The 13691-nt window shown below is 38.0% G+C and overlaps 1 protein-coding gene across 1 annotated transcript in view; it reads left to right on the plus strand.

Annotated features, from left to right (window-relative positions):
• LOC125236895 (putative serine protease K12H4.7) overlaps positions 1-13691 on the plus strand; it is a 30258-nt gene that overhangs the window by 3035 nt on the left and 13532 nt on the right. The window contains exons 3-5 of the mRNA XM_048143812.1: positions 2495-2526; positions 3821-3959; positions 10330-10475. Coding sequence (XP_047999769.1) covers positions 2495-2526; positions 3821-3959; positions 10330-10475 — 317 coding nt within the window. The remainder of the gene's footprint in view (positions 1-2494; positions 2527-3820; positions 3960-10329; positions 10476-13691) is intronic.

The raw sequence follows: 13691 nt of genomic DNA on the forward strand, positions 1-13691 counted from the left end.
AATCTATGTCGGACAATTTAGCTTTTTTTTTATAAATGGGCTTACTCTTGGCCACAGACTAGCCAAAGCAGAGTCAAAGACGTGGCCTACGATGGAGTGAGCTCGCCCAGAAGATGCCTGTTCACTCTTGATTTGAAGGAAGGGTTATATGAGCTCGGAAATATAGCCGCCGGCAAGGAATTCCACTCCTTGGCAGTGCGCATAAGAAAAGAAGAAGCAAAGCGCTTCGTGCGGATTCTTGGCTAATTATTCAATGATTTGGTGGATTTATTTTATTAGTGCTTTAGCGCCTCTAGCGCCACGAAAAACAAAAATACCACTAAATTGTACCATAGATATTGATTACAATGTGTTTAAAAAAAATCATCTCATGTTCTAATTTCAAAAGTCAATGATGAAACTATAGAGTGTGTGTAATCGAGAAATGCTCTTAATGTTTGTTATTTAATAAAGTGATACTGATATTATAGTTAAATCTACAGTACAATTATACCATTAACACCGACTATAAAATGTAACACTGCATGAATGAGACACAGCTTCCTAGTATCATAGCCATATTAAAGAAGAGGCGACTGAGGTGGCTCGGGTATGTGTATCGAATGGAGCGGACTCGTTTGCCGCGTCAAATCCTGCTGGAAGAGGTTGCAGATGCAAAGAGACCGGTCGGACGGCCAATGCTGCGCTTTAAAGATTGCGTGAAGCGTGACATAGTCACATTTGATATTCCATGCAACCAGTGGCAACGACTGGCCGAGAACCGACCCACGTGGCGCCGTGTTATCCATGACGGTCAATCCAAGCACGCCAATGCCTGGTTTTTCTCCTTGAATGATAAACGCATGAGGCGTCACGAGCAGGCCTCTAACCCCCGCCCATCTGGGGGAGCATATACCTGCCGTGTGTGCGGACGAGGGATCCTCTCTTGAATTGGGCTATACGGCCACGAATGTAAGTGTCGCAAGGATGCTGCTTGAATCGTCTGTTATAGATGCAAAGGCCTGTTATTATTAAAATGTAAAAGGTTCTATTCCGCACGAGCTTAAAGAGAACGATTTGGCAAAAAACATGGTTTGCTATGGCCGCGTCTTCTTGCAAAATGTCCGATCTGGAGGCGATATCTAACTTACAGAATCACCTGAGTACAGATCTGGCGCTCTTTCCCGCTTGATTTTATACTGCGTCCTCAGTCCCACTCACAACAAAAATAAAGAGCACAGGGCGTAGCCGTTTGAACTATGTAGGTATACTTAAAAACAATAAAAGTTGAGCCGACTTGGCCACATAAGTTTGAAAAACCGTTTTGGGTCAAAATCGAAACTTTTTAAGTTGGAAATGTAATCGATTTGACCCATTTGTAAGAATTGTAAGTCGGATTAGCAAGATTCTGCTGTAGTATAACACGCATGAAAATTAACAAACGAGATTTTGAATAAAATTTGTTATTTTAAGCAAATTACTTGGTTTTTATATTTTCCTGATTTCAATACCGGGATCCCGGGATCCCGGTATTGAAATCGCCAATACCGGAATGAATACCGGTATTGGAGAATGTCCGGTATTTGGAAGCCCTAGACAGTACTGATAGGGAATCTAGTCAGTTAATGTACAATGCAATATAATCGTTGGATAGACCTTGTGTCTTCCTGTATTCTTGTCCACAAGATCACTAACTGCCCGACATCGTATCTTTTCCAGCAATTTTGGTGCAGCATTGTCGCGTTAATAGTTATTTGTTATACAAGAGTGCAAAGTTGTATTTTAACGCCGAGTGTGGAATTGAAAAACGAGCAAGCGAAAGGATTCTATAGTTGAACCACGAGCAAAGCGAGTGATTCGAGAATAGAATCCTGAGCTTGCGAGTTTTCAACACACGAGAAGTAAAATACATTTGCACTCGTGTGTAACACAAAATTTTTCCCCTCACTAAAGCGAGGAAAGTACAACGCAAAAAACGCGTTTATCACTGCTGCCAGTAGTTCCACAGGTGGTAAAACATCTTCACTTTTATCAATTTTAAAGCAGAAAATTTGCCTATATTCAAGGTCAAATTACTTTATCCACTAGTGTATAAAATGCGTTTTACCCGCTGGTATTAAAGGACAAAACACGTGTTTCCGAGCTAGTGAGGGGAAAAGGTATATTACTTATGTCCGAAGCGAGCTGGAATAGTTCAAATCTGACTGACGGTACCTCTCAGGATGTCAACTCCCCACGGCTGTCCTTACTGTCATCTTAACCAGCCAGGAACTAATCCATTAACAGCTGTTCGGGTCATATAAATAACAGACGCTGTATCGCAGTCAAACATACTCAAGCATAGACTATTTCCATAGACTATATCTTGACATTCCAACATCCGCAGCCGTCATGCGATATACCTAATATTGTTAACAGGAACGGCTCCGTCGGCTTAGTAGGCTGTTCCTACGCAGGCAGTATGGCCACGTGGATGAAACTAGGCTACCCGCACCTTGTAGACGTTCTCTGACAGTGGGCCTTTACACGCACAGGAAGATTTCCCTGGTATGTCTGTACTTCGTTTTATCCTCTATAGGTAGGATTTATAAGTTGACTAGCTTTTATCCGCGGCTTCGCTCGCGTTAAAGCTCCGTACAAAGTTCCACTCCCCATTTTAGGGAAGCGGCTGGTTAGAAAGAGACAAAAAGTAGCCTATGTCACTCTCCATACCTTTAACTATCCCCAATTAAAAAGCCGTGAAAGACGGACAAACAAACAGACGCACACACTTTCCCATTTATAATATTAGTATCGATAGTATATGGATTAAGTACCTACACCATATACCTTCTCTAATAGTGCCTTAGCTACTTAGGATTCCCCTGGTAAGTATGTCATCATCAGGTTTTTGGTACCCTATTCGAACATGGCTACTTACATGACAATTGTTGCTACGTGTCTGGTGGCCGACGGTCTTGGGCAGGTATAGAGAGAAACACCGATGTTGTTTGATTCAGATCTATTTCAAAAATGGAAGTACTTATTCTAGTTACACAGTTTTAAGGCATTAGCATGACGTTTTTACTATTGATAATACCGCCACCTATCGGCGGTATTGGGAACTACATAAGTCTCTTACTGACCTATATCGACTGGGAACATGCGATCCTTGAGGTAAGCCATCTAGCGTTCGGATTAGTATGTAAAAATGAATCACAGATGGCGCTGTCAACAGATCACAAGTTGACAAAAATGCGTCTTTCTCAGACATTGGATCCTTACATGTCCAAGTTTCTGTCCTGACTTTTTGAGAATCAGTTCTTCAATACAATATTGCCTTTAAATTTTTATCAGGGGCCCTTTTACTAATTCCAAAATACGACCTTGGCACAGTATAATAAAGAGTACTATCGTAATTACCTCAGTCTCTTTAATAAGCAAGCGTGAATAAACTATTACTGAATGGGTGAGCTCCATCTTAGACTATGTCTTCACTTTCCATCAGGTGAGACTAGGGTAGGGTCAATCGCCGATCAGTCTACACTAGAAAAAACGGACGAAGTCGCGGGCTTTTGCCTGTTACCTATTACCTAGTTAGTTTATAGTACCGATGTTAACAGAATGGTGGCCACTCATATATGTAAGAAGCGCTAGGCATCCGTTAGCTCGTTGGGTGGATGACATCCGGAAAATTGCAGGTCACAACTGGATGAGACTAGCTCAGGACCGGGGCAAGTGGCGTACTAGAAGAGCCTACTTAGGCTCAGCAGTGGGTGATAAAAGGCTGATATGATGATGATGATGTTTATAAATGTAAAATCTCACCGTCAAATAATATTTTGTCTTCCCTACTTTTCAGAATACCTAGAAGTAATCACAGAAGCGATCCGCAGCCAAGGCGGCGAAGCATGTGTGACGACCATCGAGCAAGCTGTTGAGAGGATCGTCCAGCAACTTACCACCACCACTGGCCCTGCTACTATCTCTAACATGTTCAAGTAAGTCCATAGGTTATGTAGACTGCTTACTATCATGGTATACTTGTAGTATGACGAGCATTCAGCAAGATGTTGAGCGGATCGTCCAACTTTACCACCACCATTGGACGTGCTATCTCTAACATGTTCAAGTAAGTCCATAGGCTACGAAGGCTGCTTACCATCATGCGGGACCGACCCGGTATGACGACCGTCGTGGCGCTGATAGGCCAACAACCACGACCACTAGCCCTGCCAGTATACATAGTTTGTTGATGGGCTACGGAGGCTGCTTACCATCAGGCTAGCCTTATGTTTGCCAGCGATAAGTAGAGGTATAACAACGTAGGTACGAATAATAGGAATGAAGTTCGACAACCATGGGCCCTGCCTATTAATGCCTATCAGTGACGGCTGGTGAAAATTTCTGCTAGGCAACACTGAGCAAAAAGAAATCTACCTTAACATTATATAGGTACTTTACTAGTAATCAATTTTAGGCAATCCGGTGGGAATCGGCTTGTATGGACCAGCCGCTGCTGGTGCCTATAAGTACCTATCTCTAGTCTGCATATAATAATATCATAAAAGCTGAAACTCCTAGTTCATTAAAAAAAAATTAAAAGTTGGCTCATCAAGAAAAGCTTCTACAACTTCAAAGAATTTATTTACTGTAAAGAATAATGTAACATGTAATAATAATAAATGTAATATTTAATTGAAGCAATAATGTCCAGTAGATATAAGATATGTAGAAATAAGTAACAATTGTAAGTAATAATACTAATTTGGCATTCATTGCTTGATTGCACAAAATAGTCTTTGATTACGTATATGACTTTACCTGTTTGATCCATAATTAATCTTGACAAAAGGCACAGTATAATAAAGAGTACTATCGTACAGTATGGCCACTCCCCGCTCCCCGCTGAAAGTGCCGCCCACCCCCTCTCGGTTACCTCACAGTTACCGCCTGTCAAAAACGCGAACAGTTAACCTGTCATATTTCACTCATACAAGCATAGTACTCGTTCACCTACACGAGCTTAGACTGTGTGCTAGGAACGCGCCTCTTTAATATATTTGATCACCAGTGTCCGAGGTGTGCAAAAGGTTAAAGACTAACGTCGTAGGCGTTAACTGATAAACAGCAGCAAACAGAAATAAATAAAAGAAATCAATGCTACCTACGCCACATTTTCTTTGAATACTAGTCTAATTTAGCATTCAGTCCTCAAAATAGTGTTTAGTGTTTACATCGATATTTTTTCCGACCTGACTCACGAGTCTCACGACCTTGCCAAGACCGCTCTGATGACGTCACGCTGACGTCATTTCGCACCATGCCTTCCCAATTTTCGTCGGGCGAGGCATCGACTCGTTAGCTCAGTAGGTTAGAGCGCCGATATACAACTTTACTTGACCATCGGAGGGCGGAGGTTCAAATCCTTCACGAGTCAGACTTTTTGTATTTTTGACCTAGTTTTTTTTTTTTTTTTTAATTACAAAAAGCTGCATATTTATATTTCATACTGTATTTGGGTCCCGTACTTACTTACATGAAGCATCTTATGTGACTTTTCACAGTAAATGGGTTCTAGCCACGACACGACATTGGTCTAAGGCGACCAGCCAGCATGGCAGTAATCGGCGTGAAATGTTAATTCTTTCTAAGTACAAATTAAATTACTTTCATAGAAAATATTTTAACTTGTTATTTTAAGTAGTAACACTACTATTATGTTCTAAACATTAAATAAAATGTCATATACAAAGAAAAAAAAAACCAGCTCGGAGCACTGGAGGCTTTGGTCACTTTTTCTTTGTATATGACATTTTATTTAATGTTTTGTTAATTCTTTATCAATTTCTCTTATAAGTTTACAAAAAGAACATTCTTTTTTCCTGTTACACATGAAATACCTTTTGTCTTGATGATATTGAGGTCAAACATGTCGCATGTGCTGTTGGGGGTAGGCTCGTAGAATTAGCGCGCGTGGTCGCTCGATTTCCTCCGAGCTCGGCGGCAGCCGGCAAGGTTTTTTCGCCACTGCCGGTTGCCAAGCCTTAGACGGCAGACCAATGTCGTAGTCACGACCCATTTGGTTGGAAGCGGCTTATGATCTTCTTCTTATCCTGTGAAGGGATCATAAGTTCTAAACTAAATAATATTTTGCCAATATCTTGCCATCTCCAACCCTCTAGGGGTAGCTTTTATAAGGTCTTCTGCAGTCTGCAGGGAACATGATACTTCATATAAATAGGTACGGGATCCAAATAAAATCCATACTTATATTATAAATGGGAAAGTGTACGTCTGTTTGTTTCTCCGTCTTTCACGGAAAAACGGAGCGACGAATTGACGTGATTTTTTAAGTGGAGATAGTTGAAGGAATGGAGAGTGACATGAGCTACTTTTTGTCTCTTTCTAACGCGAGCGAAGCCGCGGGCAAAAGCTAGTATGTAATATTTGTACAGAAAAAATATCAATAAACCAGAAAAATGACTGGGTCAAAACAAAAAGTCTGACTCGTGAAGGATTTGAACCTCCGCCCTCCGATGGTCAAGTTTAGCTATATATCGGCGCTCTAACCTACTGAGCTAACGAGTCGATGTCTCGGCCGACGAAAATTGGGAAGATATGGAGCGAAATGACGTCAGCGTGACGTCACGAGTGGGTAGATCTTTGCAAGGTCTTGAGGCGTGAGTCTAGGTTAGTAAAAACTACTGACGTGAAGACTATTTTGAATATGCTTCAAGCTCCATGTGCTATAAGACGTTTTTATCTAAAATTCCGACAACAACAGCATAGGAGGAACGAGTTTTATTCAAAAAAGTACCAAAATAGAATTATTTTAAAAGATAACAGGCGTGGAAAACATTACATTACACTAAACTAAATCTATAAGGTTTTGCGAGGTTCAGCCTTCTAGTCCTTCTACGGCTTCTACCCACGTAACATATAAACCAAATTAGACTGTGTAGGTACTTTTATGTTTTTTGTTTCCATTCGTTATATTATAATTAGTAACTAATTTATACTTAATACCCTGTCCCTACATGGTCAGTACCCACAAATTGATTTTAATTATTAATGGTACGCGTATATTTATTTCCTATTCTAGTTATTAAGAGGAAAAGGGACAATTGATTCTCCGTAATGTTCCTATAATATTCTTATTCCTCTCTAAATAATATTGTTCGCTGAGTCTCATCCATTGTACTTAATACATAATATGCACTTCTAATAATTCTACCTACATATTATCATTATTTATTTTTTTAACCCCCGACGCAAAAACGACGGGGTGTTATAAGTTTGACGTGTCTGTCTGTTTGTCTGTGGCATCGTAGCTCCCGAACGGATCGGTCCACTATGTCGCGGTCGGCGGTGTTTTCAAAATTTTAATTTTGTGGTTATTTGTTATTAAAGAAACAGGTATTACCTTTTTTACGGTAGGTAGGGTTATATCTGGAGTTACAAGCGTACATAGGCTACGGTGGTTGCTTAAGACGATACGGTAGGGGTCAATTCTCCATACAAACGCTCTCGACTATTTCCTCCCTGGTTTTTGAAGATAGAGCAATGATTTTGTCAATACAGATTGTTATTATTTTTATCTGTGTCGGACCGTTTTGATTTTTTCGATATTCTACTTTTTAAAGACTAGAGCCAATCAAAAATTTCCAAAAACGGCCTTTTTCATTGTGGCGCAATAAAAGGTGTGATACTCAAGATTGGTAACAATTAACCACAAAAGCTAAACGGTCCGACATAGATTATTTCATTGTTATTTAGATTCTCAAATTTCGTTCCGATTGATTAAGTTTTGAAGGAGGAAAGAGGCGGAACCTCGATTTTAAAGATTTTTTTGAAATATCTTTTGACTGAATTATTCTTAATGGACAATTTTTTTTCGATAAATCTAGTTAATAACACTTGTATATTTAACTGAAATTCCCAAGTTGAAAGGGGGGCTCCTTTCCATTTTAACATTTTCGCTACCGTATCCTCTTAACATATATCTGGCGAGCTATCTGTTTGTTTGGCACCGTGTGGTGTATTAAAAATTAAGAAATGTTTATTTTACATCGTCGTATTGTATAAAATACAATCTTAGTAGCTACTTTTATGTAATCCTAATTAATATAATTATTCATTAACTTTTTTTAAGAGTTTTACCTGAGCACAGATTTCCTGAGTCATGGATGTTTTCTATGTATATAAGTATTTATATGTTATATATATCGTTGTCTGAGTACCCACAACACAAGCCTTCTTGAGCTTACCGTGGGCAACAGACAATCTGTGTAAGAATGTCCTATAATATTTATTTATTTATTTATTTTATTTACCTTATTGTTACTGTTGAGGGAGGTACATGATTTTTTTTTAAAGCTGTTCCTCCTAACTCTCACGATAATGAAGAAATGTTCGCCATAAAGGGCATAAAGTATTTACTTTAAAAATATTTCCAATCATGTCAATAAATCCTCAAAGCAAAACGGGAAAAATATTTGTGTGGAAAACCATTTCAAGAGGTTCTTCTCTTTATCTCAATGTTAATTACCTTATATTTACAACACAATATTCAATTCAATTTAAGAGCGGGGCTCTTGTCGGTGCAGCTTGATGAAGTTGTCTCCACTTTGGTCGATCCGAAGCCAGCCTTTTAGTGTCCTGGTACGACACGGCCCTTACATGTTCCTTTACTTGGCTCATATAACTCTTTCTTGGCCTTCCCCTTCCTCTCCTTCCATTTAATTTCCCTTCTATTATGTTTGTGATGAAATGGTCGTGTCGTAGCAGGTGGCCTATCATCTTTCCTCTCCTATCTTTAATAATATTCAATAAGGTCCTCTTTTCCTTCACTCTATTTAGGACTGCTTCATTGGTTACTCTTTCTGTCCATTTGATCCCTTCCATCCTTCGCCAACACCACATCTCAAAGGCTTGCAGGTATTCTTCATCTCTCTTTCTTAGCGTCCATGTCTCGCTTGCATATAATGCTATGGCCCATACAAATGTCTTCATAAATCTCTTTCGTAGGTTTAATGCTATTCCTGATCTAAATAGGGTTTTTTTCTTATAGTATGTCTGCTTGGCTATCGCAATTCTTGATCTTATATCTGTAGTACATCTTGAGTTTCCTGTTATGATACTTCCCAAATATTTGAAGTTCTTGACCTGTTCTATTTTTGTACCGCCTATTTTTAGTTCAGCCTTTACATTTTCTTGCTTAGAGGCTATCATAAACTTAGTTTTATTGTTATTAATTTTTAATCCAAATTCTCGAAATGTGTTGTCCATTAAATTTACTAATATCTCTAATTCTTTACTGTTATCGGCTAAGGCTGCTATATCATCAGCAAATCTAACAAATACTATTCTCTCTCCATTTATCTTGATACCAAGATCTTTAGCGGAATCCAATACTTTCAATATAGCGGCTTCAATAAATACATTAAATATGAGTGGCGACAATGAGCAGCCCTGTCTAACCCCCTGCTTTATTTTAGCTTTTCCAATTTCATCTCCTATTTCTATTATCGTTTCTTGTTGTCGGTATAGTTCATATATTATCTTTCTGTCCCTGTAATCCAATCCTATTTCTTTCAACCTTTTCATCAACAACACAATATAAGAAGTGAAAATAATAGAGTCTAAAATAGATACAATTCTATTTTAAACCTGATTGTCTCTTGTTTAAAATAAGGTGTTTATTAATACCGAGTTTCCATTGCCTACGTCTTTGTTTTACTTTGGTGCTTTTGTGAATTTGGTAGAAAACAAGTATACGGCTTGCCTAATGGCTAATGGTAAGCAGTTACTTGAACCACAGAATATTAATAATTTACTAACTAACAGATCCTTCACTTGCCCTAATCATTTACTAACGTAACAGGTCCTTCACTTGCCCGCAAAACGATAAATACCTACCTCTTTATTTAACTAATACTAATATTTAAGTTATAAAGTAAAACTCAGAGGAATAGTAGGTACGTGCCACGCGACTACACAGGCGGGCGCGTGGCGCCGCTCGGTCACTTGTTACCTTGAGGCAACTGCTAGCTAGGTACTTAACGCGAGCGAGTGACGTCGGCCTGACTGAACGTTTTCAACTCCAGAGGTGTTACTTGCGCGTACACGACCCTTTAGAAGTCTGTATACACTGAGTTCCTTGAATGCGGTTTTGAATATGTTATCATTTACTTCATTCTTAAATCCAAACACGATATGACATGCCACAATCAATGTATCAGGTCTAGAAAAAAATAAAAAGGAGGTCCAGTATTATGGACGCTCACAATAGAAAACAGGTTTTCTAACAGCGATTCTCCGTATTACAACTATTTTATCTCTAAATAAAATGTTTTCCCTAATCCACAGCACATGTTCCACAATCCAGACTACTCCCCTGGACATGGCCACATTCTTCTGGTTCGGCATCACCGAAACCTTCGCGGATCTGGTGCAATACGCCACTCCTGGAGACATCCCTGAAGCTTGTGCTGTCCTAACTGACTCGTCTGTTGGTAAGCCATGCACAAATTCTACCAATTTTCGACGTTTGTGGTCCCACCCGCGTAAAAAATAAAATCAAAAAAATCAAAATCAAAATATTCTTTATTCAAATAGGCTTACAATAAGCACTTTTAAATTGTCAACAGTGTACAATATTCATCTTATTCTAAATATCAGAGCAATTTATTGGTGCAATAAACAATATTGTTTTAAAACTACATTGATTTAATAAAATGATATCAATTTAAATTGTATAAAAAAATACTAGTATAAAAACTTCTAGAATAAATTCTAAATGTCAAAAAAATTGTGTAAAAATACATTGAATTATCAATATCATCATTAATAAGCTATATAATTAATGGTTTTCAGCAATACTTGTATCCCACAGTGTTTCATCATTCATGTAGTCTTGTGTGCTATAGTAGGCTTTAGAGATCAGTATACGCTTTACATAATGTTTAAATCGATTAAAAGACAGTTCAGTGATGGCATTAGGAAGTTTGTTATAAAATCTTACACAATTACCCATGAATGATTTTTTAATTTTATGGAGCCGAGTGAAGGGCACTGCAAGCTTATGCTTATTTCTAGTGTTTATATTATGTACATCACAGTTTTTCTTAAATTTACAAATGTTTTTATGTACATACATAATATTCTCATAAATATATTGACAATGCACTGTCATTATATTAATGTCCTTAAACTTATCTCTAAGTGAGTCTCTATGGTTCATTTTGTATATTGCTCGAATAGCCCTCTTCTGCAGAACAAATATGGTATTTATCTCTGAAGCACTGCCCCATAGTAAAATACCATATGACATAATGCTGTGAAAGTAACTAAAATAAACTAATCGAGCTGTTTCCACGTCTGCTAACTGACGGATCTTGCTCACTGCAAATGCTGCAGAGCTCAGTCTATTCGAGAGGGTAGCAATATGGGGACCCCACTGAAGTTTAGAATCTAAAGTTATGCCAAGAAAAACTGTACTATCTACCAGTTCCAATTCCTCATCCTTCACAACGACACTTGCTTGTTCATTTTTAGCATTACTCGTTACAAACTTAATACATTTAGTCTTTTTCTCATTTAACAATAAGTTATTAACACTAAACCAATTAACTACTTCGGAAATAGCATTGTTTACATTTTCACAAGTTTGTTGCTGACGTTTGACTTTGAAAATAAGGGAAGTATCATCTGCAAACAATACTATATCATGGTGGGTCTTTACAAGATATGGCAGGTCATTAATGTAGATAAGGAACAGGAAAGGCCCCAATATTGATCCCTGCGGTACACCCATAGAGACTAGTGACCCCGGTGAGCGCTGTCCATTCACGTCGACCCTTTGTATTCTATCGTGTAAGTAAGATTTGACTAAATTCAGTGCCGATCCTCTCACTCCATAGTAGTGCAATTTCCTGATCAGTGTTTCATGACAGACGCAATCGAAAGCCTTAGATAAATCACAGAAGATACCCAAGGCATCCTGTGACTCCTCCCAGGCATCGAAAATCTGTTTGATTAGCTCAACACCAGCGTCGGTTGTTGAGCGACCCCGTGTAAAACCAAATTGTTTATTGTGCATTAGATTATTGATGTTAAAATGTTGCAATAGCTGAAATAACACTAACTTTTCAAAAATTTTGCTGAATGTCGGTAACACTGATATCGGTCTAAAATTAGTGGGGTCGGATGTGCTACCAGATTTAAATAATGGAATGACTTTACTGTGTTTCATAAGATCAGGAAACTCACCACAATCAACACTGTTATTAAAGATAACTACCAAGTCAGGCGCTACAATTTCTATTAAAGATTTAACACCATGGACAGAGACTCCCCAAAGGTCACAAGTTTTTTTAACATTAATTGATTGAAATGCCTTAATTATATCTGAGGTACTAACATGTTCAAATACAAGGTCTCTACTACATTCTGTGACATTATCTTCTAACAATGTAACGGCAGATGCAGGTGATGAATTTAAGTGCCTAGTTGTGGAAACTGGTATATCAGTGAAGAACTTTTCAAATTCTGTTGCTACTTCTAAATTGGAATCTACAATTTTGCCATCAATTTTTAATTTCAGTTCATTTGTTCTTTGCTTTGATCGACCAGTCTCCACGTTAATTACTTTCCACGTTGCTTTAATTATATCGGAACTACTTTTAATTTTCTTGCTTAAATAATTACGTTTAGCGGTATGACAATCTAATTTAAACTGTTTCGAAAATTGTTTGACATGTTCTTCAAATTCATCACTCGTATTAAACCGCCGTTCCTCATACAAGGCATACAATGCACGTCTTCGTTGATGTAACTCTGCAGTTGCCCACTCACTAAAAACTGATGCATCACTAACCGTGACCGTTTTTGTTGTAAATATCGTATTATAATTTTCCATATATGTGTGAAAGAATGAATTATACATATCATTAGGACTCATGTTTGGAGACAGAACGGGTAGCGCCTGAACTAAACTCTGTTTCATTCTTTCCACGCGGTCCGAGGTTACTGGTACAAAAGTTATCTGTTTTTTCAAGGTATTTTTCCTAGCAGCTTCAAATACCATTAATTGACCTAAATGGTCGGACTCTAAATTGCTGATTACATTTTTTGTAATAGGAAAAATATCTGTGAAAATATTATCTATACAGGTTGCACTAGTAGCAGTCACTCTAGTAGGCTCCATAAAAATGTGGTTCAGATTACATGATTTGAAAAAATTCAACAGCCTACAACTTAATGTCGAATTTTCTAAAATATTTACATTAAAGTCGCCGCAAATAAGTAATTTCTTGCTGGAAGGCGATATTTTCAGTAGCACAGATTCCATTATGCTTTCAAATAATTCAAAATTACTTAATGGCGGCCTATACACGCACACAACAATAAATTGCTCCAATTCTACTGCACTTAGTTCTATAGTCCGTTCAACAGACATGGACACAATATCCTTGCGTTCCTTAAATTTTAACTGATTATTTATTATAATTAACGACCCACCATGTATGGAACTATGCCTGGTGAACGAACTTCCTACCTGGTGATTAATAAATTGAGGCATTAATTCATTATTTTTTAACCAGTGTTCAGTAATACATAAAATATCTATATAAAAATCCTTCATAAAAAGTTCAATTTGTAAATCTTTACCTCTAATACATTGAATATTTTGATGCACCAGGTGGATATACTTCCCTTGCTTACAGTTT

The sequence above is a fragment of the Leguminivora glycinivorella genome, chromosome 20 (assembly GCF_023078275.1).
Source record: "Leguminivora glycinivorella isolate SPB_JAAS2020 chromosome 20, LegGlyc_1.1, whole genome shotgun sequence".
In the NCBI taxonomy this organism is placed as follows: domain Eukaryota; kingdom Metazoa; phylum Arthropoda; class Insecta; order Lepidoptera; family Tortricidae; genus Leguminivora; species Leguminivora glycinivorella.